Source organism: Heptranchias perlo, chromosome 13, assembly GCF_035084215.1.
Source record: "Heptranchias perlo isolate sHepPer1 chromosome 13, sHepPer1.hap1, whole genome shotgun sequence".
Classification (NCBI taxonomy): domain Eukaryota; kingdom Metazoa; phylum Chordata; class Chondrichthyes; order Hexanchiformes; family Hexanchidae; genus Heptranchias; species Heptranchias perlo.
Genome location: NC_090337.1, coordinates 65,927,774 through 65,953,010, shown reverse-complemented (window position 1 = coordinate 65,953,010; position 25,237 = coordinate 65,927,774). Strand labels below are relative to the sequence as shown.

The 25,237-nt window shown below is 37.8% G+C and overlaps 1 protein-coding gene across 3 annotated transcripts in view; it reads right to left on the bottom strand.

Moving 5' to 3' along the window:
* The window catches only part of LOC137331673 (anoctamin-7-like), a 233,687-nt gene that overhangs the window by 43,340 nt on the left and 165,110 nt on the right, over positions 1–25,237 (bottom strand). For all 3 annotated transcript variants that reach the window (XM_067995621.1, XM_067995623.1, XM_067995622.1), the window contains 4 exons: positions 17,286–17,397; positions 15,717–15,771; positions 11,703–11,800; positions 9,349–9,485 (listed from right to left, as the gene is read on the bottom strand). In XM_067995621.1, the coding sequence (XP_067851722.1) occupies positions 9,349–9,485; positions 11,703–11,800; positions 15,717–15,771; positions 17,286–17,397 (402 nt within the window). The remainder of the gene's footprint in view (positions 1–9,348; positions 9,486–11,702; positions 11,801–15,716; positions 15,772–17,285; positions 17,398–25,237) is intronic.

The following is a 25,237-nucleotide window of genomic DNA, read 5'->3' as shown; positions in this document are numbered from 1 at the left end:
GTTCGACCACACCTGGAGTACTGTAAACAGTTCTGGTCTCCATATTATAAAAAGGATATAGAGACATTGGAGAAGGTACAAAAAAATTTACTGGGATGATATCAGATTTGAGAGGTTATACCTCTCAGGAAAGATTGAGCAGGCTGGGGCTCTTTTCTCTAGAAAAGAGAAGACTGAGGAGTGACCTGATAGAGGTCTTTAAGATTATGAAAGGGTTTGATAGGGTAGACGGAGAGAAGATGGTTCCACTTGTGGGGGTGACCAGAACTAGGGTCCATAAATATAAAATAGTCATTAATAAATCCAATAGGGAATTCAGGAGAAACTTCTTTACCCTGAGAGTGGTTAGAATGTGGAACTCACTACCACGAGTAGTTGAGGCAAACAGCATAGATACATTTAAGGGGAAGTTAGATAAACACATGAGGGAGGAAGGAATAGAAGGATATGCTGATAGGGTGAGATGAAGCAGGGTGGGAGGAGGCTCATGTGAAGCATAAACACCGGCATGGACCAGTTGGGCCGAATGGCCTGTTTCTGTGCTGTACATTTAATGTAATACTATGTAATTCAAGACCCTTAACATAAGGGCCAAACTTGTTCTGGCACTTATTATTGTGGCCAATGGATAGAGTGGAATTTAAGTACACCTTAATTCTGATTCCCGAGTCTAAATCATTGATGTAAATTGTGAACGACAGTGGTCCCAGCACTGATCCTTGTGGAACACCACTTCCTACCTTTTGCCAGTCTAAGTAACTGCCTTTAACCCCGACTCTCTCTTTTCTGTTTCGTAGCCAACTTGCTATCCATTCTGCTACTCTTCCCCTGACTCCACATGCTCTGACCTTAGTCATGAGTCTACTATGTGGTACTTTAGCAAAGGCCTTTTGAAAATCCAAATATATTACATCCACTACATTGCCCTTGTCTACTCTTTCTGTTACTTCTTCAAAGAATTCAGTAAGGTTGGTCAAGCATGACCTTCCCTTCTGAAATTATATTTTTGGTTTCTAGATGTTTTTCTATTACATCTTTGAGTAAGGATTCCATTATTTTTCCTACCACTGACGTTAAGCTAATTGAACTATAGTTCCCTGGACTGGTTCTATCTCCCTTTTTAAATATAGGAATCACATTAACTGTCCGCCAGTCCTCTGGCACTATTCCCTTTTCTAATGAATTTTATATATATATATATAATAGTGCCTCTGCTCTCTCTTCCCTAACTTCTTTTAATATGCATGGATGCAATCCATCCAGACCAGGGGTTTTATTCTCTCTAAGTTTGATTAGTTTATCAATTATCTCCCCCTTTCTATCTTAAATGTCTTTATATCTTTTTTGATCTCTTCTTCTATTGTCATGCTGCCATGTTAGGTACTGCCTGGTAAATACTGAGGCAAAGTAATTATTTAATATTTCTGCCATTTCGCTGTCATTACCTGTGAGTTTATCGTGTGAATCCCTTAGTGACCCTATCCCTATCCTGATTTTTCTTTTGTTATTTATGTGTCTGTAGAATACTTTACTGTTTCTTTTTATATTTAATTTCGTAGTTTCTCTTCGTCTTTCTCATTGTTTTTTTTAACTTCTTTCCTAACATTTTCATATTCCCTTTTCTCATCCTCTCCTTTATTGTCTATGTTCTTAGTGTATGCCTTTTTCTTTAGTTTCAATTTTGCCCTTATTTCTTTATTCATCCATGGTGAGTTATTACTGGCTCGTTTGTTCCTGCTTTTTAGTGGGATATATTTCTCCTGGACTCTATTAAAGTGGGGGACGAGATGATGGTGAAACTGAACAATGTCACAGGAAAGCGGGCAAAGAGGTTCGAAGGACCCTTCTCGATAATAGACAAATTGAGCAGTAACGTGTACAAGATTCAAGCCAATCAAAGGGATAGGTGGTTACATGGCAGTGACATGATATTGGAAAGGTACATTCCATCGTTCCTATACTCCTTTTATGGTTTATGGACGACGATGATGAGCAAGTTGAGGAGGACGAGACTGCCTCTACCTGGACATTCCAATAACCATACCTGGTTATAGTCCAACAGTTTTCAAATAAAACTGTTGGACTATAACCTGGTGTTGTAAGATTCCTTACATCATTCCTAGACTATGAGTAGGATGAGCTTTTACATTTAATATGGAACGATGAAGGGGTGTTCGAACATTCTGAACCCTCCATAGCTGAGGGAATAGATGAAAACCATTAAAAACACAAAGAGAAGGACTTGGAGTTGGAAATTCCAAATTCAGCCGTCCTATGTACATCTGTATGTGGGATAGAAAGGGTTAATTTCAAACAGGCTGCTGGCTGCCAGCTCCAAGAGGAAGAGAGAGCGAGAGTGAGAAACCTTCGGAGATAAGGCAGAGAAGCTAGGCAGCCTCTCACATGTTTTTCTGGATTTGTTTTTCTGGATTTGTTACGGTCAAAGGGATTATTCTTTGAAACTTAGTGCTATTGTCGCAGTGCTTTAGTCAAGCATATTACATTTTTAAGTTTCTTAATTTAAGTGGATATTTCCCCACGGTGATAGAAGGAAATCATAAACTGACAAATTAACCCCTTGGGCTCTCAAGAAGAGAAACAATGGATTTTCTGTTTATCTTTCCTTTTAAAACAGGGGACCATGGTTTTCGGGACCGTGTGAGTGTTGATGGTGCAGGATTACCGAGAGTAGCTCTTTGACATAAAAGTGACTTCACAAAATCACGGAGCAACCTTTGCTGGAGAAGTGTTGATGCAGGCAGAGATCCAGTGGTATTAAGAATTTAAGACCTTACCTGCAGACATCAGCAGATATTAAATGTCACAGCGTGGTGACGATTTGGACTAAGACTTTGCTTCTCAAAGGCTCGGCTTTAACTCATTCAGGGTTATTTGTTATCTTCTGAGACAGAGTGCTCGATGGGCAGGGAGGGGGGAGGGGGGAGGGGGCGCCGGGAAGATATGGGAGTTACTTCCAAAAGTAATTACAAGCCACTTCTATCTCTACTGTAAAACCACCAAGCCTGGGCATAACTTGTTTATGAAATTGAAATTGAGAAGGTAAATTGATATGAGTTGCTGTCCAAGCACTGAGAAGAGAAAATGTACATGAAGTTTAAGGGGACAATCAAATTTTATTTTAAAAAAGGAGTTCAGTCTAAGTGGTTCCTGCCCAATGCTGTGTATCAAGGAAGAAAGTTTTTTTGGGGTAATAAAATTGAACATTGACATGTCCTGTCAGTCCAACAATACTGCTGTATTGGAATAATTTTGAAATGATAAAATGGACTCAGCTCAATATAGGAGGGTATTTCAGGAAATAAAAAGCAGTCCAAGAAGAGTTTAAATAAAATAAATGAAAAAATGTATTGAGATATTGGAGCAAACTGTAAATAGTTTATTGGACAATAAAGTTCCTCCAGGACTCATCAATGAGATGAAATGGTAATACAATGGGATGTGTAAAATTGGATGAGAGGAAGTGATTGAGAATATAAGATCGAAACAGGAAAATTACACCACCAGATGGGAATTTTTCTAAAGTCATTTTCTTAGGTGATTATGGGTCAATTGGAACCAATCCAAAGTGGTTAGGGAAAGATGTGTGAGTGTATCCATGAGTAAATCACCTGGGCATGATTCACCAAAATATATCAATCTGGTATCAATGTACAATCTAGTGAAAGTCAGGAAAGTGTAGTTGAGAATAGTTAATTGAAAGTTTTCGCTTGGAAATGTTTGTGTCCTTGCCTATACTGAACAATGAGAAAACTGTTTTTAATAGCCTGGCCACTACCAGGACATTGGGACCATGCAGGAGAGAGAAGCAAAGACCTCCAGACCCCCCCTGATCTTTTGATGATAGCCTGAAAGCGCAGGAATGGCTTGTATCTGATGTCATGTGTGGCATGATCTTGTGCAAATATGTTGCAGGTGAGGCAACCAGTATGTGGAACTGCATGATGAAGATACACTGAATAACAGGTCGCAGACACGCTCAGTTACTTGACAGCAGTAGGACATGAAATGGTTAATGTGGTTCAGGAGAGTGAGAAAACCTTTTAACCAAGGCACCGACACATGCTCCATTGAGAAATCGACTAATTAAGGAAAAAACCAGGATGGAATTAAACACACTGGTACCTATCAGAGGGACATATAAATTTGGATTTCCAAAATTCAGGGTTGGGTTCCATCGAGTTAACAATGAAATTGGGACAACTGAGGGCTAGGGAGAAATAATACTTAGCAAGAATTATCCGCAGGATAGATATTGGTAAAAGTAGAGCTGGAGAATCTTTTAAGTCTATGATTTCTTGATAATATGGTATACTGTAGTTTTCTGTACAATGTATTATGATTTTCTTTGTCTGTATGATGATGTGTAATATTAACCAAATGAAACTTAAACCAGAAGAGCAAACGGCTTGAGATCGGAATGTGACGCTAACAAGATGAGAAGATTAGATAAGGCCCTGCAGAGTCACCAGGGACTGTTGGAGATTAAGACTGATGAGTAGTAAAGTAAACCATTTTCTTAGATTACTTCTGCAATTTAAAAACCCTAATATTGAAAGACTGACAATGTATATGAACAACGTAAGGCTGACTTTGAAAAGGGGAAGATAAGCAAAGACCATTAATTCCCAAATTACCCTTGGGAATCATGCATGGTGGGAGACAGCATATTACCTGGTCTGTTCTTATTGTAATTGGTATCATAATGCTCAATGTACAGATAATCCTCAATGTATAAAAAGCTGAATATGCAAATAGTTGTACTGCGCCACTGAGCCATGAACTAAGGAATGTGAGCCTTAAAGTATTCCCATATAGGCTCAACAGAAGGGAATGTAAGAGAAGCATTATTCAAGCTTTCTGAATAATATTGCAAACCTTGTTAGGAAAAGCATTATAAAGGCTTTTCCTCTGCACAAAGCTTTCTGTTCTCTGTATATTAGCATCAACAGGCTTTTGGTAAACCTTGTGTAGATGATGCACCCTTGAGTAATGAGACATCCTGTCTCATTCTTATCTCATATGCATAAGATTAGTTAAGGGAGGGTGGAAGGAGTTTGCCATAGTGTATTAACAATACAGGATGCTTTGGGGTAAACATGGTGTCCTTGATAAGTCAGAAACAACTAATGATAAGGGAGGCAGTGATGTCAGGTATTCTGTTACCTGGAATGTCCAGGGAGTGAAATACATGTCTGATAACATTGGACAGAGAAAGGTATTGATGGGAGGCCTCATGTTTGCACACGGCCCTGTAGAACTGTCTGTGTTAATAAACGTATATAAACTGAGAAGTAAGTCGTCCATGTTAGAACGTTCTCGGAGCGAAACTAGACCCGCTTAAGTGATTTAAAGGAACTTCGAGAAATGTACCTCAGAACCTTGTATGGTGATAAACTTTGCCAGGTTGTATCCCACATCTTATTAGTATGTTATAATTGTACGCTTGTATTTTAACATCTTTATTGTAACTTCTTAATAAAACATTTACACTTTGGAACAAAACCATCTCTAAGCTTTTTTGATTAAAGACCGAACCATTTGACAGATTATTTACAGATAGATAAAGCTAAACTCCACATCGTCTATCTAAACTAACATTCTACATCTTATAACGTGACTGTTATCAGTTTTTCTTTAGATGATTCCATGATTCTAGCAGCTCAGGAATCCTCACATTCCATACAGTATTCATTCACTTTAGTCTGTGATCATCATTTTAACCAAACCCTGATCTCATTTACAATCTCCAACCCATCCTTACTCACTACACAACACACTATTACACGTTAACCCACCCTTACCTTCCACACAACACATTCTAACCCATCGTTACTCTCTATGTAACATATTCCAATCCACATTACTGTCATATATAATACACTTCATCCCACCGTTACGCTCTACATAACATGCTAATAGCGTGGACCTGAGTGTAGTGCTTATGTTACTGGACTAATAATCCTGAATTTGTGAGTTCAAATTTCACCATGACAGTTTGAGAATTCAGATTTTTTTTTAAATCTGGAAATATAAGGCTGGTATCAGTAATGTGACCATGAAGCTACTGGATTGTGATAAAAACCTAACTGGTTCACTAAGATCCCTTAGGGGAGGAAAGCTGCTGTCCTAACCGGGTCTGTATGTGAATCCAGTCCCACACCAACTCTCTATGTAATATGCTCCAATGTATTGTTATTCTCTACGTAATATGCTGCAATGTGCTGTTACTCTCTATGTAATATGCTCCAGTGTACTGTTACTCTCTATGTAATATGCTCCAATGCATTGTTATTCTCTATGTAATATGCTGCATTGTATTGTTACGCTCTATGTAATATGTTCCAGTGTAATGTTACTCTCTATGTAATATGATCCAATGTACCATTACTTTCTACGTAATATGCTCTGATGTATTGTTATTCTCTATGAAATATGCTCCAATGTGTTGTTGATCTCTATGTAATATGCTACAATGTACCATTACTCTCTATGTAATATGCTGCAATGTACTGTTATTCTCTATGTAATATGCTCCAATGTATTGTTACTCTCTATGTAATATGCTCCAATGTACTGTTACTCTCTTTGTAATATGCTCCAATGTACTGTTATTCTCTATCTAATAAACTCCAATGTATCATTACTCTCTATGTAATATGCTCCAATGTATTGTTATTCTCTATGAAATATACTCCAATGTACCATTACTCTCTATGTAATATGCTCCAATGTACCATTACTCTCTATGTAATATGCTCCAATATACCATTACTCTCTATGTAATATGCTGCAATGTACTGTTACTCTCTATGTAATATGCTCCAATGTACCATTACTCTCTATGTAATATGCTTCAATGTACCGTTACTCTCTATGTAATATGCTCCAATGTACTGTTACTCTCTATGCAATATGCTCCAATGTACTGTTACTCTCTATGTAATAACCTCCAGTGTAACATTACTCTCTATGTAATATGTTACAATGTACCATTACTCTCTATGTAATATGCTTCAATGTACCGTTACTCTCTATGTAATATGCTCCAATGTACTGTTACTCTCTATGTAATATGCACCAATGTACTGTTTCTCTCTCTGTAATAACCTCCAGTGTAACATTACTCTCTATGTAATATGTTACAATGTACCATTACTCTCTATGTAATATGCTCCAATATACCATTACTCTCTATGTAATATGATCCAATGTACTGTTACTCTCTATGTAATATGCTCCAATGTATCTTTACTCTCTATGCAATATGCTCCGGTGTAGCATTACTCTCTATGTAATATGCTCCAATGTACCGTTACTCTATATGTAATATGCTCTAATGTACTGTTACTCTCTATGCAATATGCTCCGATATATTGTTATTCTCTATGAAATATGCTGCAATGTACTGTTATTCTCTATGTAATATGCTCCAATGTGTCATTATTCTCTATGTAATATGCTCCAATGTATCATTATTCTCTATGTAATATGCTCCAATGTATCATTATTCTCTATGTAATATGCTCCAATGTACTGTTACTCTCTATGTAAAACACTGAAACCAATGGAAAGGAAATATATGCTAGTCCTATAATGGGCAGCTGAACCGAACACCAATTTTGCACGGGCAGAAAGTTAAAGTCTATGGAACTCTTACTCTAACCCACCATTACTCTATATAACACCTCACAGAAAGTGCACTGAATAAAGTTAGCTTCACCTTTAAGGCCTGCAGCAGCATACATGACACTATTTTGAAGAAGAGCTGTGGAGTTCTCCCGGTGTCCTGGTCAATATTTATTCCTCAACCAGTATCACTAAAAAACAGATTATCTGGTCATTATCTCATTGCTGTTTATGGGATCTTGCTGTGCACAAATTGGCTGCTGCGTTTCCTACATTACAACAGTGACTACACTTCAAAAGTATTTCATTGGCTGTAAAGCGTTTTGGGACGATCTGAGGTCGTGTAAGGCGCTATACAAATGCAAGTTCTTTCTTTCTTTACCCGCCCCCCGATTTGAAGCGAGCATCAGACCCAAAGCAGTAGTCAGTTGTGTGCAAACTTATGCTGGGGCGGGAGGGGTGGAAAAGAGACAAATCAGTGCCATTTTGTTACAAAAATATTCACCGGAAAGAAAAAGTAGCAAACAGGAGTGAGATGTTTTAGGCTAATTTAATCAACTAAAGGTTGAAAGAGTGATAAAAACCAGACTTTGTGCTTGAGGTTTACGATTGCATCCTAACTTCTCAATTAAATGGCAGCCTTGTCTATCTGCTAGCTGAACAATATTCTGTAATTACATTTACAATATGATGCTCTCGTGGTTTCCATGGTACTGTCGCTTCTTCATACTCTGTTTTTCCACACAATTAGAAAATGTTTGTTCAGTGAGTAAATGCACCTTGTGCTGTGGTGTACAGGTTCAATCCCTGGACTGTGCTGCGTTAGTTGGTCTCAGTGAGGCGGTGGTTAAGAGTACTACACCAGGTCTCATTGTTCCCAGGCTAGGGAGAGGAAACATCAGTCTGGGTTCCCAATCCTGGTCACTATTTAGCAACCCCCTTGCAAATTGTGTGAGTGGATGTCAGGTGAGGGGAGGAATTTTTAAAAAGACATTTTTACAGCTCCTTAGCATCCCTATCAGAAATGTTTCAGAGTGCTCTACATGCAAGTTAGTGCCCCCTGCATGATGGGGTGACGTGTGACACTTCTTGCCTGGGAGGAGTTGCTTGGGGGAGGTACCGGACTGTGTATGTACTGATACCTGTGGAATTGTAACTCAGCAGAAGGTAGCACCTTCAGGAGAAGAGGGGAGAAAGTTAGAAAAACGCTAAAATAAGGCAGGGTGGTATTATGGAATGGTGGGACGAGCTCACAATCTTTATGCTATAAATCTCAGGCACGATCACTTTGGCGAAAGCATTGCATGGAGGTCAGAGCTTCCGCAGAAGAAGGATCACCCCTGGGCAGGCTCATGGACCTTCTGGCTTCATTGGCAGAGGGCGAGGTGCAAATCCTATGCTCACCCCATAAGCCCCTGTTGGTCTGTGATCCAAGGGGAAAAGGCAAGAAAGCAACTCATAAAGAGAGCCTGAAACCCCCAAAATGGATAAATAAATGAAATAAAAATGTAAACTAGTTTTTATGTACCAATTATTAACTATGTTATGGGGTGAAGGAAGACTAGGAGATTGATTGTGATTAAGACCTACAGAACCCACCTTCTAAGCCTCACACATGAGTTATGAAGTCTTCCTCATTCACAGGATAAACCATGCTCTGATCTCCACCAGAGTCACAAAGTGTTCGAGTGAGCTACCTACCCATCTCAAGATACTCATCAAAGAGCCCCTCACAGACCAGTAGCTCATAATCCTTCTCCCAGGGATGATGCTCTGAAATGGACTCCTCTTTAACTGTGCCCATCAGTTTTTGCTTCTGCCACCAATGTTTCAGCTTCCTGTTCAATAATAACAGAACAATATTCAAAATAAAGGAGCAAATGAAAGATAGCTCAATCAAAGTCAGACCTATTTACCACACCTGTTGCCAGCAGCAAATGTACACCACAGATAAGTTGGTCTGATTTTACTTTTTGCTTCCTAACATTTGAAGTTGCCAATCAAGACAATGAAACAGCCACTGAAGATGGTCAATGCCCATCAAATATGTATCTAGGGTACATGGTTAATGCCCATCAAATATGTATCTAGGGTACATGGTCAATGCCCATCAAATATGTATCTAGGGTACATGGTTAATGCCCATCAAATATGTACCTAGGGTACATGGTCAATGCCCATCAAATATGTATCTAGGGTACATGGTCAATGCCCATCAAATATGTATCTAGGGTACATGGTTAATGCTCATCAAATATGTACCTAGGGTACATGGTTAATGCCCATCAAATATGTATCTAGGGTACATGGTTAATGCCCATCAAATATGTACCTAGGGTACATGGTTAATGCCCATCAAATATGTACCTAGGGTACATGGTTAATGCCCATCAAATATGTATCTAGTGTACATGGTTACTGCCCATCAAATATGTATCTAGGGTACATGGTTACTGCCCATCAAATATGTACCTAGGGTACATGGTTAATGCCCATCAAATATGTATCTAGGGTACATGGTCAATGCCCATCAAATATGTACCTAGGGTACAAGGTCAATGCCCATCAAATGTGTACCTAGGGTACATGGTCAATGCCCATCAAATATGTATCTAGGGTACAAGGTCAATGCCCATCAAATGTGTACCTAGGGTACATGGTCAATGCCCATCAAATATGTACCTAGGGTACAAGGTCAATGCCCATCAAATGTGTACCTAGGGTACATGGTCAATGCCCATCAAATATGTATCTAGGGTACAAGGTCAATGCCCATCAAATTTGTATCTAGGGTACATGGTCAATGCCCATCAACACCTCCCAAACCCGTGACCTCTACCACCTAGAAGGGCAAGGGCAGCAGGCACATGGGAACAACACCACCTGCACATTCCCCTCCAAGTCACACACCATCCTGACTTGGAAATATATCGCCGTTCCTTCATCGTCACTGGGTCAAAATCCTGGAAATCCCTTCCTAACAGCATTGTGGGAGAACCTTCACCACACGGCTCACCACCACCTTCTCAAGGGCAATTAGGAACGGGCAATAAATGCTGGCCTTGCCAGCGATGCCCACATCCCATGAGTGAATTAAAAAAAAATATGTACCTAGGGTACACGGTCAATGTCCATCAATGATGCCTGAAAAATTGGTGAGGTGGAAGGATCAGCAGATAGTGTATGGTAAACGTTTGCTAAAAGGATCTTCTACCTCTTTAAGGAGTACTTCAGTTCAAAGCATTTCAAAAGCACTTCAGTCCCAACTGTTGCCTTTGGGAGGTGGTCAAGTCATGCTTGGAATAGATGGGAACATTGCCACAATCTATACTATGCTTCTCCCAATCTATACTATGCTTCTCCCATTCTCATTCCCTACTTGGGTCCATTTAGTTCGCAGCAGAAGCAGGCTGATGGCACTGCCTGTTGGAGCATCAATATACTCGTCACGCAAGAGGGAACCCAAGTTTGATTTGATGCTCTGCCAAGTTCCTACTGAATTTCAGCTGCTTTGGGGAAATATCAAGTGGACACAAGATGCTTTCCTGTAGTTTGGAGGGAAAATGGGGAGAGGGGAAAGAATTAACCTCAGACTCTTGGCAGCGTGTCTGAGAGGATCTTGTAACCTTGCCCTCTAGAGTGCAGTTGGTATGTGGCCTAGAGGAAGCAAGCGGGGGAACAGGGAGAGAACATAATGATTCAAATCCACAAAAGAATGATTCACAGCCAACTAATATTCCATTACAGTGGGAGGCTGAAACACCAGGACGAGATGACAGGTTGGTCTTCCATAGAATCTGCAGCACAGAAATGGGCCTTTCGGCCTAACTAGTCTATACCGGTGTTTATACTCCATACAAGCCTCCTCCTACCCTACTTCATCTAACCCTATCAAGATCTTTAAGCTCATTAATGCTTGTGTGAATAATGTAAATGTTTATGACAAACAAGTCGTCCCTTCACCATTCTTGTTTGAATAGATCTGATTTAGCAGACCTCTCCCCATTCCTATTCCCATTTGAATGGTTCCTATTCACATTGAAGCAGATACTCACGGAATGACAAACTCCTGCACGTTGTTAATGAGTTGTTTTCCAACCATGATAACAAGCAGTTCCTGAGCCAGTTCAATCAGGCAGCCACCAGCTCCACACTGCAAAAGAATAGCAACTAATAATCTGTACTATGCTTAACAAGTCACAGAAAAAGACATAGGAATGATCAACAGGCAGTGGAAAGTATTATACCATGAACCCCTATAATGGGCTGCCATACTTTGATCAGAGACAGCCAGCATGGTTTTGTGAAAGGTAAGTCATGTCTGACTAATCTAGTTACATTTTTTGAGGAGGTCAGTAATAAGATAGACAAGGGAGTGTCTATGGATGTCATCTATATGGATTTCCAGGAGGCATTTGATAAAGTTCCACACAAAAGATGATTGGCAAAAATGAGAGGAATTGGAGGTAGCCTTTTGTCTTGGGTTCGAAATTGGTTGGGAGGTAGGAAACAGAGAGTGGGGATAAAGGATACATATTCTGATTGGGATGTGACAGGAATCTGAGGCCTCAACTTTTCAACATATTTATTAATGACTTGGATGAAGGAATAAAGAATTGTATATCCAAGTTTGCAGAAGACACTAAATTAGGTGGAACAGTAAGTAGTGCAGATGGGAGCAGGGAGTTGTAAAGGGACATGGACAGATTAAGTGAATGGGCAAAACTATGGCAGATGGGGTATAATATGGGGAAGTGTAAGGTCATCCACTTTGGACCGAAGAAAAAAAAATCAGAGTATTTTCTGAATGGTGAGAAACTAGGAACTGTAGAAGAGCAAAGAGATTCAGGAGTTCATGTACACAAATCACTAAAAGCTAGTGCACAGGTACAAAAAACAATCAAAAAGGCTAATGGAATGTTGGCTTTTATCTCAAGGGGGCTGGAATACAAAGAGGAGGAGGTTATGCTTCAGTTGTACAGAGCCTTGGTCAGACCCCATCTGGAATACTTCATTCAGTTCTGGGCATCACAACCCAGGAAGGATATATTGGCCTTGGAGGGGGTGCACTGCAGATTCACCAGAATGTTATCGGGACTTAGAGGGTTAAATTATGAGGACCAGGTTGCATAAACTTGGCTTGTATTCCCCTGAATATAGAAGGTCGAGGGGTGATCTGATCGAGGTGTTTAAAATGTTAAACAGATTTGATAGGGTAGATACAGAGAAGCTATTTCCTCCGGTGGGGGAATTAAGAACAAGGGGACATAATCTTAAAATTAGAGCTAGGCCATTTAGGAGTGAAATCAGGAAGTATTTTTTCGATCCGAGGTCAGTGTAAATCTGGAACTCTCTCCCCCAAAAGGCTGTGGATGCTGGGGGACAATTGGAGCTTTCACGACTGAGATCGATAGATTTTTGTTGGGTAAGGGTAACAAGGGATAGGGAGCCAAGGCGGGTAAACGGAGTTGAGGTGCAGATCAGCCATGATCTAATTGAATGGCAGAACAGGCCCGAGGGGCTGAATGGCCTACTCCTGTTCCTATGTTCACATCAACAATCCACACGTGCCAAGTCTCAGCTGAGTTGTCGGGGTTAGATGCAGTGCAGAGTCCAGGTTCACTTCAAATATGGTTAGCGGGAACTTGTTAGGAGAGTCACGACTGTAAAGTGCAAAATGGACTGATGAATTATATTTTGCAGCCGGCGCAGACACGATGGGCTGAATGGCCCCCTTCTGTGCTGTACCTTTTCTATGGTTCTATGGAATTAATATAATACCAGTCTCCAATCTGATAGTGGCATCTCAGCCAGAACCTTAAAACATACAGATAATTTAGAACATGCAGATACATTAGACTACACAAATATATTATTACACCAATACATTAGAGCACATAGATACATTAGAAAACACAGATACATTATTATACAGATACAGTAGAACATACAGATACATTAGGTGCGTTATGAAGGGCTTTGATAGAGTAAATAAGGAGAAACTGTTTCCACTGGCAGGAGGGTCGGTAACCAGAGGACACAGATTTAAGATCATTGGCAAAAGAACCAGAGGGGAGATAAGGAGACATTTTTTCTTATGATCTGGAATGCCCTGCCTGAAAGGGCGGTGGAAGCAGATTCAATAGTAACTTTTGAAAAGGAATTGGATAAATACTCGAAAAGGAAAACATTGCAGGGGTATGGGGAAAGAGCAGGGGAGTGGGACTAATTGGATAGCTCTTTCAAAGAGCCAGCACAGGCACGATGGGCTGAATGGCCACCTTCTGTGCTGTATGATTCTATACAGATATGTTGGACAAAATATAAACAACACCAATGTATGCAATGAAGGGAACATAATTGGCGTAGGAAGAGTTAGGACCTGCTCTTAACATTCAATGGCGAGGTAGTGTGGAGAAGCAATTAAAAAACAGACAGTATGTTTGGATACATACCCAGATCAGTGGTGTACAAGCCTACATAGGTCATACTGAGGCTTTATAATGCACTGGTTTATCTTGGGGAAAGTACACAACAGAGCAACAAGGCTGATTTCAAGTGTAAAGGGGATGAACTATGAAGAAAAATTAGAATTTCTCATGCTCTACACTCTGGAGAAAAGCTCAGGGGTATTTAAAATATTAAACGGTGTAAAATGAACCCCAGATAATTACCTCAAGGTGAGTCATGCCAGTAGGGCAATAGGTCATTACCTTAAATTAGTGAAAAGGCAGTTAGCACACATTAGAAAACATGTATGTCTTCAAAGTGTGATAAAATATTTTGGTATAATCTACCAGGTATGGTACTGGAGACTAAGAAATGAAAGAGCTTCGAAATGCAGTTGGATGTGGACTAGTTTGGTTCGAGTATTACAGGAACGAGTTTCGATGGGTTGAATGGCCTTTCTCTTATGTAGGTGTGTTGGGGAGAAAAACATCAAATGCTGCAGATGAGTTAGAATCTGCAGACACATCAACATCACTAACACGTGAGAATTTAGGATAATAAAAATAAGTTTTATGTCAAGTTTTCAACACAAGATGGTTACGGGACCCTGGCAGGGTGTGACACTCAAAGGAAAGGCAATGGAGGGGCTGCTTGCAAAAATCAAACATTCCAAGCTGTGTATCTTCATAGTGAAGCAGTGTCAGGTTCAACCAATGGGCGGAGGATTGGGTTTGTGAGGAAAATATTAAGAAAGTAAAAATGACTCTAAAACTCCATTTTAATAGTGGACCCTTCCCAGAGAGTGGAAGTGTGGCGGGGCAAGGACTTCTACCAGGCCAGAGACCCTGTCCCAAATACCAGGGACGGGGCATTTTAATATTCAGAACAGTCAGCCACATCTGTAGAGGGGCAACAGAGTGGCAGTGGAAACTCAGAACTGCATTCCACCGCTCCGAGGGAGGGAGCCCGAGGCTCTTATCAGGCCGAAGACAAGGACCAACAAACATTAAAAGCCGCCAGTCAAGGAGGCAAAGGGGCACATTAGAAATAGCAATTGATTTCTCTGGGATTGATTGTCATATGCTTTCTTTACTTTATGCTTCATTTACAGCCTACAATGGAACCCATATGTGATCCAAATAGGCAAACTGGGTCGAATTGCCGGGATGTCCAGGAATGACCTCAGACGTTCCCCAAATTGCCCCTGGAACATGGGTGGGGCATGGGCGGAAGATCATGATTTTCAATGCAGAGCAAATGGGCTGGAGACCTTCATCGTCGCTGGGTCAAAATCCTGGAACCCCCTTCCTAACAGCATTGTGGGAGAACCTTCACCACACAGACTGCAGCGGTTCAAGAAGGTGGCTCACCATCACCTTCTCAAGGGCAATTAGGGATGGACAATAAACGCTGGCCTCGCCAGTGACGCCCACATCCAATGAACGAATAAAAAAAAAGGCCCAAGTTCCACCTCAAATTACAGCCTCCCCGTTGGGATTGTGCCACATTTCTGTCCTCCCCGGCCCCTGAAATCTTGGGCCCTAAGATTCTGTTCTACTGATAGTCTGAACATGTGCTGTAATTAACTTGTTTGTAGAATGTTATAATCAGATACCTACAGCCTCGTTTCTGATTCCAAACAGTGATCCATAGTGTCCAGGATAACCAACAAACCTGAGGAACACAACAAATTGGAGATAGGATCAGAATTCTAATAATGTAAGGATAAAGGGGAACAAATTAGAATACAAGAGAGAGATTCTGAGAATCCAGAATATTACACAGATTCTGGAACAAGGGCGATGGAGTATAATAGCCATGGAACCATTTGGATTTTACCACCTTTGTATTCAACATATGGAAAATTAGCACAAAAAACCTTCCCTGGTTATTGTTGCAGTAAGGCAGTTGTAACATTTACAGTGAAACTGAAGTCACTGATACACAGAAAGCAGAATAATCCTGCACTGAGTGGCAGTAATCACCTGTGCCATCTAAATAGTCAATCCACATGTAGTACCAGTAAATGTAGAGCCTGCAAGGGTACGAGAGACAGATTCAACAGTAACACTCAGAACTACTCGCGCCTATAATGTAAACCAGGTGTAAAACTCCACCTCTCCTGAAAGTTCGCTACGACCACAATCACCGCAGTGAAGGACTAACGTGCCCATCAGTGGGGGTGTGGCTGAGGATCGGGATAAGTGGATTTATAGAGAGATCCGTTGGCTCTGCCAGTCAGTGATTTCAGCAGCTTTTCCTTTTTAGCGCTTGGGCAAAACGCATTGCCTGGATGGAGCGCAGAGCGGAAAATCACGCACAGAGGATCAGCTCGCTCGATTGTCCTACATGTGCTTCATCCATCTGATGCTTTGCACCCAAGTAGTGAAGGAAACCTGCTCCTCCTTGTGCTGCTGTTCAGTTCAGTGCAAGTTTCAAGAAGACCATATAGGGCTGAAACTGTGAGGTTCGACTGCTGGTGGTGAACCTCACTAGACGCAAGCATGGATCAGAGAAAGGGATGTAACCGCGCACCCCACCCCAACCTAGCAGCGGAGCCCCGCAATTTTGGCCCAGATGTGTCGGGCAACGGCTTTGTCACTAATGAGATCGGCTTTGTTTTGATCTTTGTCTTCAATCTTTTATCTGGGAAAACCATCTCCATCATTGAACATCCTACGTCAGGATGACATGACTGCTTTAAGAGGAGACCATGTGGCTCTCCTGATGGCCTCCTGGGTATATGCATGACTCAGTGTTGCACTAAGCCACACAGATGACAGATCTGTGCTGAGACAACTTGTCCCACCCGGTCAGCTAAAACTGGCATTCAACACCCCTGGGCCAGGAAGGGGCAAAATTAGACACGGACCTGCTCTTCATTGCTACCCAGTGACCTGCACATTGGGTAAGGACAGGCCAGGTTCAGCTGTGATACTTCCCACAGTTGAATGGCAGTTAAGGGTTCATTGTCCATTGGGGCTCGTTGGAAACAGTGCAGAGTGTCAATAGCACAAAGTTGGAAAATGACCTCTCAATGGCCACTTGGGTGAGATACTGGAGGAGAGCTGGGCACCCTGGAACCATATCCCAGCTGGAATCAGCACCTTTGGGAGAGGCGGAGAGAACACAGGGGAAAGCACAGACACTTTGCACCAATTGGCCTTAACAGGGCAAATGCTGCTCACCGGCCTTTGAAGAAGGCAATGTAGATCGGCGAGGAGTAGAAGTTGATAAACTGAAAAACAAACACCTTGAAGATGAAAGCGTCTTCGTATTTGGTCTGAGTCCTGTGCATTTCTGGAACAGATGGTAAAAAAGAGAGTAAAAGTGTCCCAAACAACACAAAGATAAACAATATGTTTATTTCCTTCCTGTCATACTCTCTTCCACAGCTCCCTGGCACCCTGGTTGTCCCTTTCCACAGAAGGCCAGGTCAACCTGGACCATGCCCTATGCTCAGCCTCCCTCCAGCGGACAAGAAGGGTGACTGTCTGGGGTATCAGTGACTCTATCAAGTTGTCTTTTCCTGGGTCAAGCTTTTTTCCAATCATTGCTCCTGGTATCACACAGAGTACAGCAAGCAGCCAATCTGGGTGCTATGGGTTTGGTTTTTCACAATTGTTGCTCTAACCCCACAGGAGATGATTAACAAAGGACTGCAAATTATTTTTGTCGAAGGAAGGGGGCAGCTTTGGTGGGTTAATCTCCAAAAAAAGGAACAAGCTTGTTTGGACTTTATGAGCTTTCCCTGTTGTTCAGAATTCTTGGGTTTTATTATGATGGTCGGATCAATCATATCACACACGAATCAGAGTATCAACAATCATATCACACACTAATCAGAGTATCAACAATCATATCACACACTAATCAGAGTATCAACAATCATATCACACACTAATCAGAGTATCAACAATCATATCACACACTAATCAGAGTATCAACAATCATATCACACACTAATCAGAGTATCAACAATCATATCACACACCAATCAGAGTATCAACAATCATATCACACACTAATCAGAGCATCAACAATCATATCACACACTAATCAGAGTATCAACAATCATATCAAACACTAATCAGAGTATCAACAATCATATCACACACTAATCAGAGTATCAACAATCATATCACACACTAATCAGAGTATAAACAATCATATCACACACTATTCAGAGTATCAACAATAATATCACACACTATTCAGAGTATCAACAATCATATCACACACTAATCAGAGTATCAACAATAATATCACACACTAATCAGAGTATCAACAATCATATTGCACACTAATCAGAGCATCAACAATAATATCACACACTATTCAGAGTATCAACAATCATATCACACACTAATCAGAGTATCAACAATAATATCACACACTAATCAGAGTATCAACAATCATATTGCACACTAATCAGAGCATCAACAATAATATCGCACACTAATCAGAGTATCAACAATAATATCACACACTATTCAGAGTATCAACAATCATATCACACACTAATCAGAGCATCAACAATCATATTGCACACTAATCAGAGTATCAACAATCATATCACACACTAATCAGAGTATCAACAATAATATCACACACTATTCAGAGTATCAACAATCATATCACACACTAATCAGAGTATCAACAATAATATCGCACACGAATCAGAGTATCAACAATCACATCACACACTAATCAGAGTATCAACAATCACATCACACACTAATCAGAGTATCAACAATAATATCACACACTATTCAGAGTATAAACAATCATATCGCACACTAATCAGAGTGTCAACAATCATATCGCACACCAATCAGAGTATCAACAATCATATCACACAATAATCAGAGGATCAACAATAATATCACACACTAATCAGAGTATCAAAAATCATACTGCACACTAATCAGAGCATCAACAATAATATCGCACACTAATCAGAGTATCAACAATAATATCACACACTAATCAGAGCATCAACAATAATATCGCACACTAATCAGAGTGTCAACAATCATATCACACACTAATCAGAGCATCAACAATAATATCGCACACTAATCAGAGTATCAACAATCATATTGCACACTAATCAGAGCATCAACAATAATATCGCACACTAATCAGAGTATCAACAATAATATCACACACTATTCAGAGTATCAACAATCATATCACACACTAATCAGAGCATCAACAATCATATTGCACACTAATCAGAGTATCAACAATCATATCACACACTAATCAGAGTATCAACAATAATATCACACACTATTCAGAGTATCAACAATCATATCACACACTAATCAGAGTATCAACAATAATATCGCACACGAAACAGAGTATCAACAATCACATCACACACTAATCAGAGTATCAACAATCACATCACACACTAATCAGAGAATCAACAATAATATCACACACTATTCAGAGTATAAACAATCATATCGCACACTAATCAGAGTATCAACAATCATATCGCACACTAATCAGAGTATCAACAATCACATCACACACTAATCAGAGTATCAACAATCATATCACACACGAATCAGAGCATAAACAATCATATCACACACTAATCAGAGAATAATGAATCATATCACACACTAATCAGAATATAAAGAATCATATCACACACTAATCAGAGAAAAAGAATCATATCACACACTAATCAGAATATAAAGAATCATATCACACACTAATCAGAATATAAAGAATCATATCACACACTAATCAGAATATAAAGAATCATATCGCACATTAATCAGAGTATAAAGAATCATATCACACACTAATCAGAATATAAACAATCATATCACACACTAATCAGAGTATAAAGAATCATATCGCCCGATATTCAGGGTATAAACAATCTTATCATACACAAATCAGAATATAAAGAATCATATCACACACTAATCAGAATATAAAGAATAATATCACACACTAATCAGAATACAAAGAATCATATCACACACTAATCAGAATATAAAGATTCATATCGCACATTAATCAGAGTATAAACAATCATATCACACACTAATCAGAGTATAAATAATCATATCGCACATTATTCAGGGTATAAAAATCTTATCATACACTAATCAGAATATAAAGAATAATATCACACATTAATCAGAATATAAAGAATAATATCACACACGAATCAGAATAAAAAGAATCATATCCCACATTAATCAGAGTATAAACAATCATATCACACACTAATCAGAATATAAAGAATCATATCCCACATTAATCAGAGTATAAACAATCACATCACACACTAATCAGAGTATAAAGAATCATATCACACACTAATCAGAGGAGAACAATCACACCAGACACTAATCAGAGTATAAAGAATCATATCACACACTAATCTGGGTATAAAGAATCATATCACACACTAATCAGAGTATAAAGAATCATATCACACACTAATCAGAGCATAAAGAATCATATCACACACTAATCAGAGAATAAAGAATCATATCACACACTAATCAGAGCATAAAGAATCATATCACACACTAATTAGAGTATAAACAATCATATCAGACACCAATCAGAGTATAAAGAATCACATCACACACTAATCTGGGTATAAAGAATCATATCACATACTAATCAGAGTATAAAGAATCATATCCCACATTAATCAGAGTATAAACAATCATATCAGACACCAATCAGAGTATGAAGAATCACATCACACACTAATCTGGGTAAAAAGAATCATATCACATACTAATCAGAGTATAAAGAAACATATCACACACTAATCAGAGTATAAAGAATCATATTGCACATTAATCAGAGTATAAACAGTCATATCACACACTAATCAGAGTATAAAGAATCATATCACAAACTAATCAGAGTATAACGAAACATATCACGCACTAATCAGAATATAAAGAATCATATCACACACTAATCAGAACATAAAGAATCATATCGCACACTAATCAGAATATAAAGAATCATATCACACACTAATCAGAGTATAAAGAATCAACTTACACTAATCAGAATATAAAGAATCATATCACACAATAATCAGAATATAAAGAATCATATCACACACTAATCAGAGCATAAAGAATCATATCACACACTAATCAGAATATAAAGAATCATATCGCACACTAATCAGAGTATAAAGAATCATATCACACACTAATCAGAATATAAAGAATCATATCGCACACAAATCAGAGTATAAACAATCATATCAGACACCAATCAGAGTATGAAGAATCACATCACACACTAATCTGGGTATAAAGAATCATATCACACACTAATCAGAGTAAAAAGAATCATATCACACACCAATCAGAGTATAAAGAATCATATTGCACATTAATCAGAGTATAAACAATCATATCACACACTAATCAGAGTATAAAGAATCATATCACAAACTAATCAGAGTATAACGAAACATATCACACACTAATCAGAATATAAAGAATCATATCAGACACTAATCAGAATATAAAGAATCATATCGCACACTAATCAGAATATAAAGAATCATATCACACACTAATCAGAGTATAAAGAATCAACTTACACTAATCAGAATATAAAGAATCATATCACACACTAATCAGAATATAAAGAATCATATCACACACTAATCAGAATATAAAGAATCATATCACACACTAATCAGAATATAAAGAATCATATCGCACATTAATCAGAGTATAAAGAATCATATCACACACTAATCAGAATATAAACAATCATATCACACACTAATCAGAGTATAAAGAATCATATCGCCCGATATTCAGGGTATAAACAATCTTATCATACACAAATCAGAATATAAAGAATCATATCACACACTAATCAGAATATAAAGAATAATATCACACACTAATCAGAATACAAAGAATCATATCACACACTAATCAGAATATAAAGATTCATATCGCACATTAATCAGAGTATAAACAATCATATCACACACTAATCAGAGTATAAATAATCATATCGCACATTATTCAGGGTATAAAAATCTTATCATACACTAATCAGAATATAAAGAATAATATCACACATTAATCAGAATATAAAGAATAATATCACACACGAATCAGAATATAAAGAATCATATCCCACATTAATCAGAGTATAAACAATCATATCACACACTAATCAGAATATAAAGAATCATATCCCACATTAATCAGAGTATAAACAATCATATCACACACTAATCAGAGTATAAAGAATCATATCACACACTAATCAGAGTATAAACAATCACACCAGACACTAATCAGAGTATAAAGAATCATATCACACACTAATCTGGGTATAAAGAATCATATCACACACTAATCAGAGTATAAAGAATCATATCACACACTAATCAGAGCATAAAGAATCATATCACACACTAATCAGAGAATAAAGAATCATATCACACACTAATCAGAGCATAAAGAATCATATCACACACTAATTAGAGTATAAACAATCATATCAGACACCAATCAGAATATAAAGAATCATATCGCACACTAATCAGAGTATAAAGAATCATATCACACACTAATCAGAATATAAAGAATCATATCGCACACAAATCAGAGTATAAACAATCATATCAGACACCAATCAGAGTATGAAGAATCACATCACACACTAATCTGGGTATAAAGAATCATATCACACACTAATCAGAGGAAAAAGAATCATATCACACACCAATCAGAGTATAAAGAATCATATTGCACATTAATCAGAGTATAAACAATCATATCACACACTAATCAGAGTATAAAGAATCATATCACAAACTAATCAGAGTATAACGAAACATATCACACACTAATCAGAATATAAAGAATCATATCAGACACTAATCAGAATATAAAGAATCATATCGCACACTAATCAGAATATAAAGAATCATATCACACACTAATCAGAGTATAAAGAATCAACTTACACTAATCAGAATATAAAGAATCATATCACACACTAATCAGAATATAAAGAATCATATCACACACTAATCAGAATATAAAGAATCATATCACACACTAATCAGAATATAAAGAATCATATCGCACATTAATCAGAGTATAAAGAATCATATCACACACTAATCAGAATATAAACAATCATATCACACACTAATCAGAGTATAAAGAATCATATCGCCCGATATTCAGGGTATAAACAATCTTATCATACACAAATCAGAATATAAAGAATCATATCACACACTAATCAGAATATAAAGAATAATATCACACACTAATCAGAATACAAAGAATCATATCACACACTAATCAGAATATAAAGATTCATATCGCACATTAATCAGAGTATAAACAATCATATCACACACTAATCAGAGTATAAATAATCATATCGCACATTATTCAGGGTATAAAAATCTTATCATACACTAATCAGAATATAAAGAATAATATCACACATTAATCAGAATATAAAGAATAATATCACACACGAATCAGAATATAAAGAATCATATCCCACATTAATCAGAGTATAAACAATCATATCACACACTAATCAGAATATAAAGAATCATATCCCACATTAATCAGAGTATAAAGAATCAACTTACACTAATCAGAATATAAAGAATCATATCACACAATAATCAGAATATAAAGAATCATATCACACACTAATCAGAGCATAAAGAATCATATCACACACTAATCAGAATATAAAGAATCATATCGCACACTAATCAGAGTATAAAGAATCATATCACACACTAATCAGAATATAAAGAATCATATCGCACACAAATCAGAGTATAAACAATCATATCAGACACCAATCAGAGTATGAAGAATCACATCACACACTGATCTGGGTATAAAGAATCATATCACACACTAATCAGAGTAAAAAGAATCATATCACACACCAATCAGAGTATAAAGAATCATATTGCACATTAATCAGAGTATAAACAATCATATCACACACTAATCAGAGTATAAAGAATCATATCACAAACTAATCAGAGTATAACGAAACATATCACACACTAATCAGAATATAAAGAATCATATCAGACACTAATCAGAATATAAAGAATCATATCGCACACTAATCAGAATATAAAGAATCATATCACACACTAATCAGAGTATAAAGAATCAACTTACACTAATCAGAATATAAAGAATCATATCACACACTAATCAGAATATAAAGAATCATATCACACACTAATCAGAATATAAAGAATCATATCACACACTAATCAGAATATAAAGAATCATATCGCACATTAATCAGAGTATAAAGAATCATATCACACACTAATCAGAATATAAACAATCATATCACACACTAATCAGAGTATAAAGAATCATATCGCCCGATATTCAGGGTATAAACAATCTTATCATACACAAATCAGAATATAAAGAATCATATCACACACTAATCAGAATACAAAGAATAATATCACACACTAATCAGAATACAAAGAATCATATCACACACTAATCAGAATATAAAGATTCATATCGCACATTAATCAGAGTATAAACAATCATATCACACACTAATCAGAGTATAAATAATCATATCGCACATTATTCAGGGTATAAAAATCTTATCATACACTAATCAGAATATAAAGAATAATATCACACATTAATCAGAATATAAAGAATAATATCACACACGAATCAGAATATAAAGAATCATATCCCACATTAATCAGAGTATAAACAATCATATCAGACACTAATCAGAATATAAAGAATCATATCCCACATTAATCAGAGTATAAACAATCATATCACACACTAATCAGAGTATAAAGAATCATATCACACACTAATCAGAGTATAAACAATCACACCAGACACTAATCAGAGTATAAAGAATCATATCACACACTAATCTGGGTATAAAGAATCATATCACACACTAATCAGAGTATAAAGAATCATATCACACACTAATCAGAGCATAAAGAATCATATCACACACTAATCAGAGAATAAAGAATCATATCACACACTAATCAGAGCATAAAGAATCATATCGCACACTAATCAGAATATAAAGAATCATATCACACACT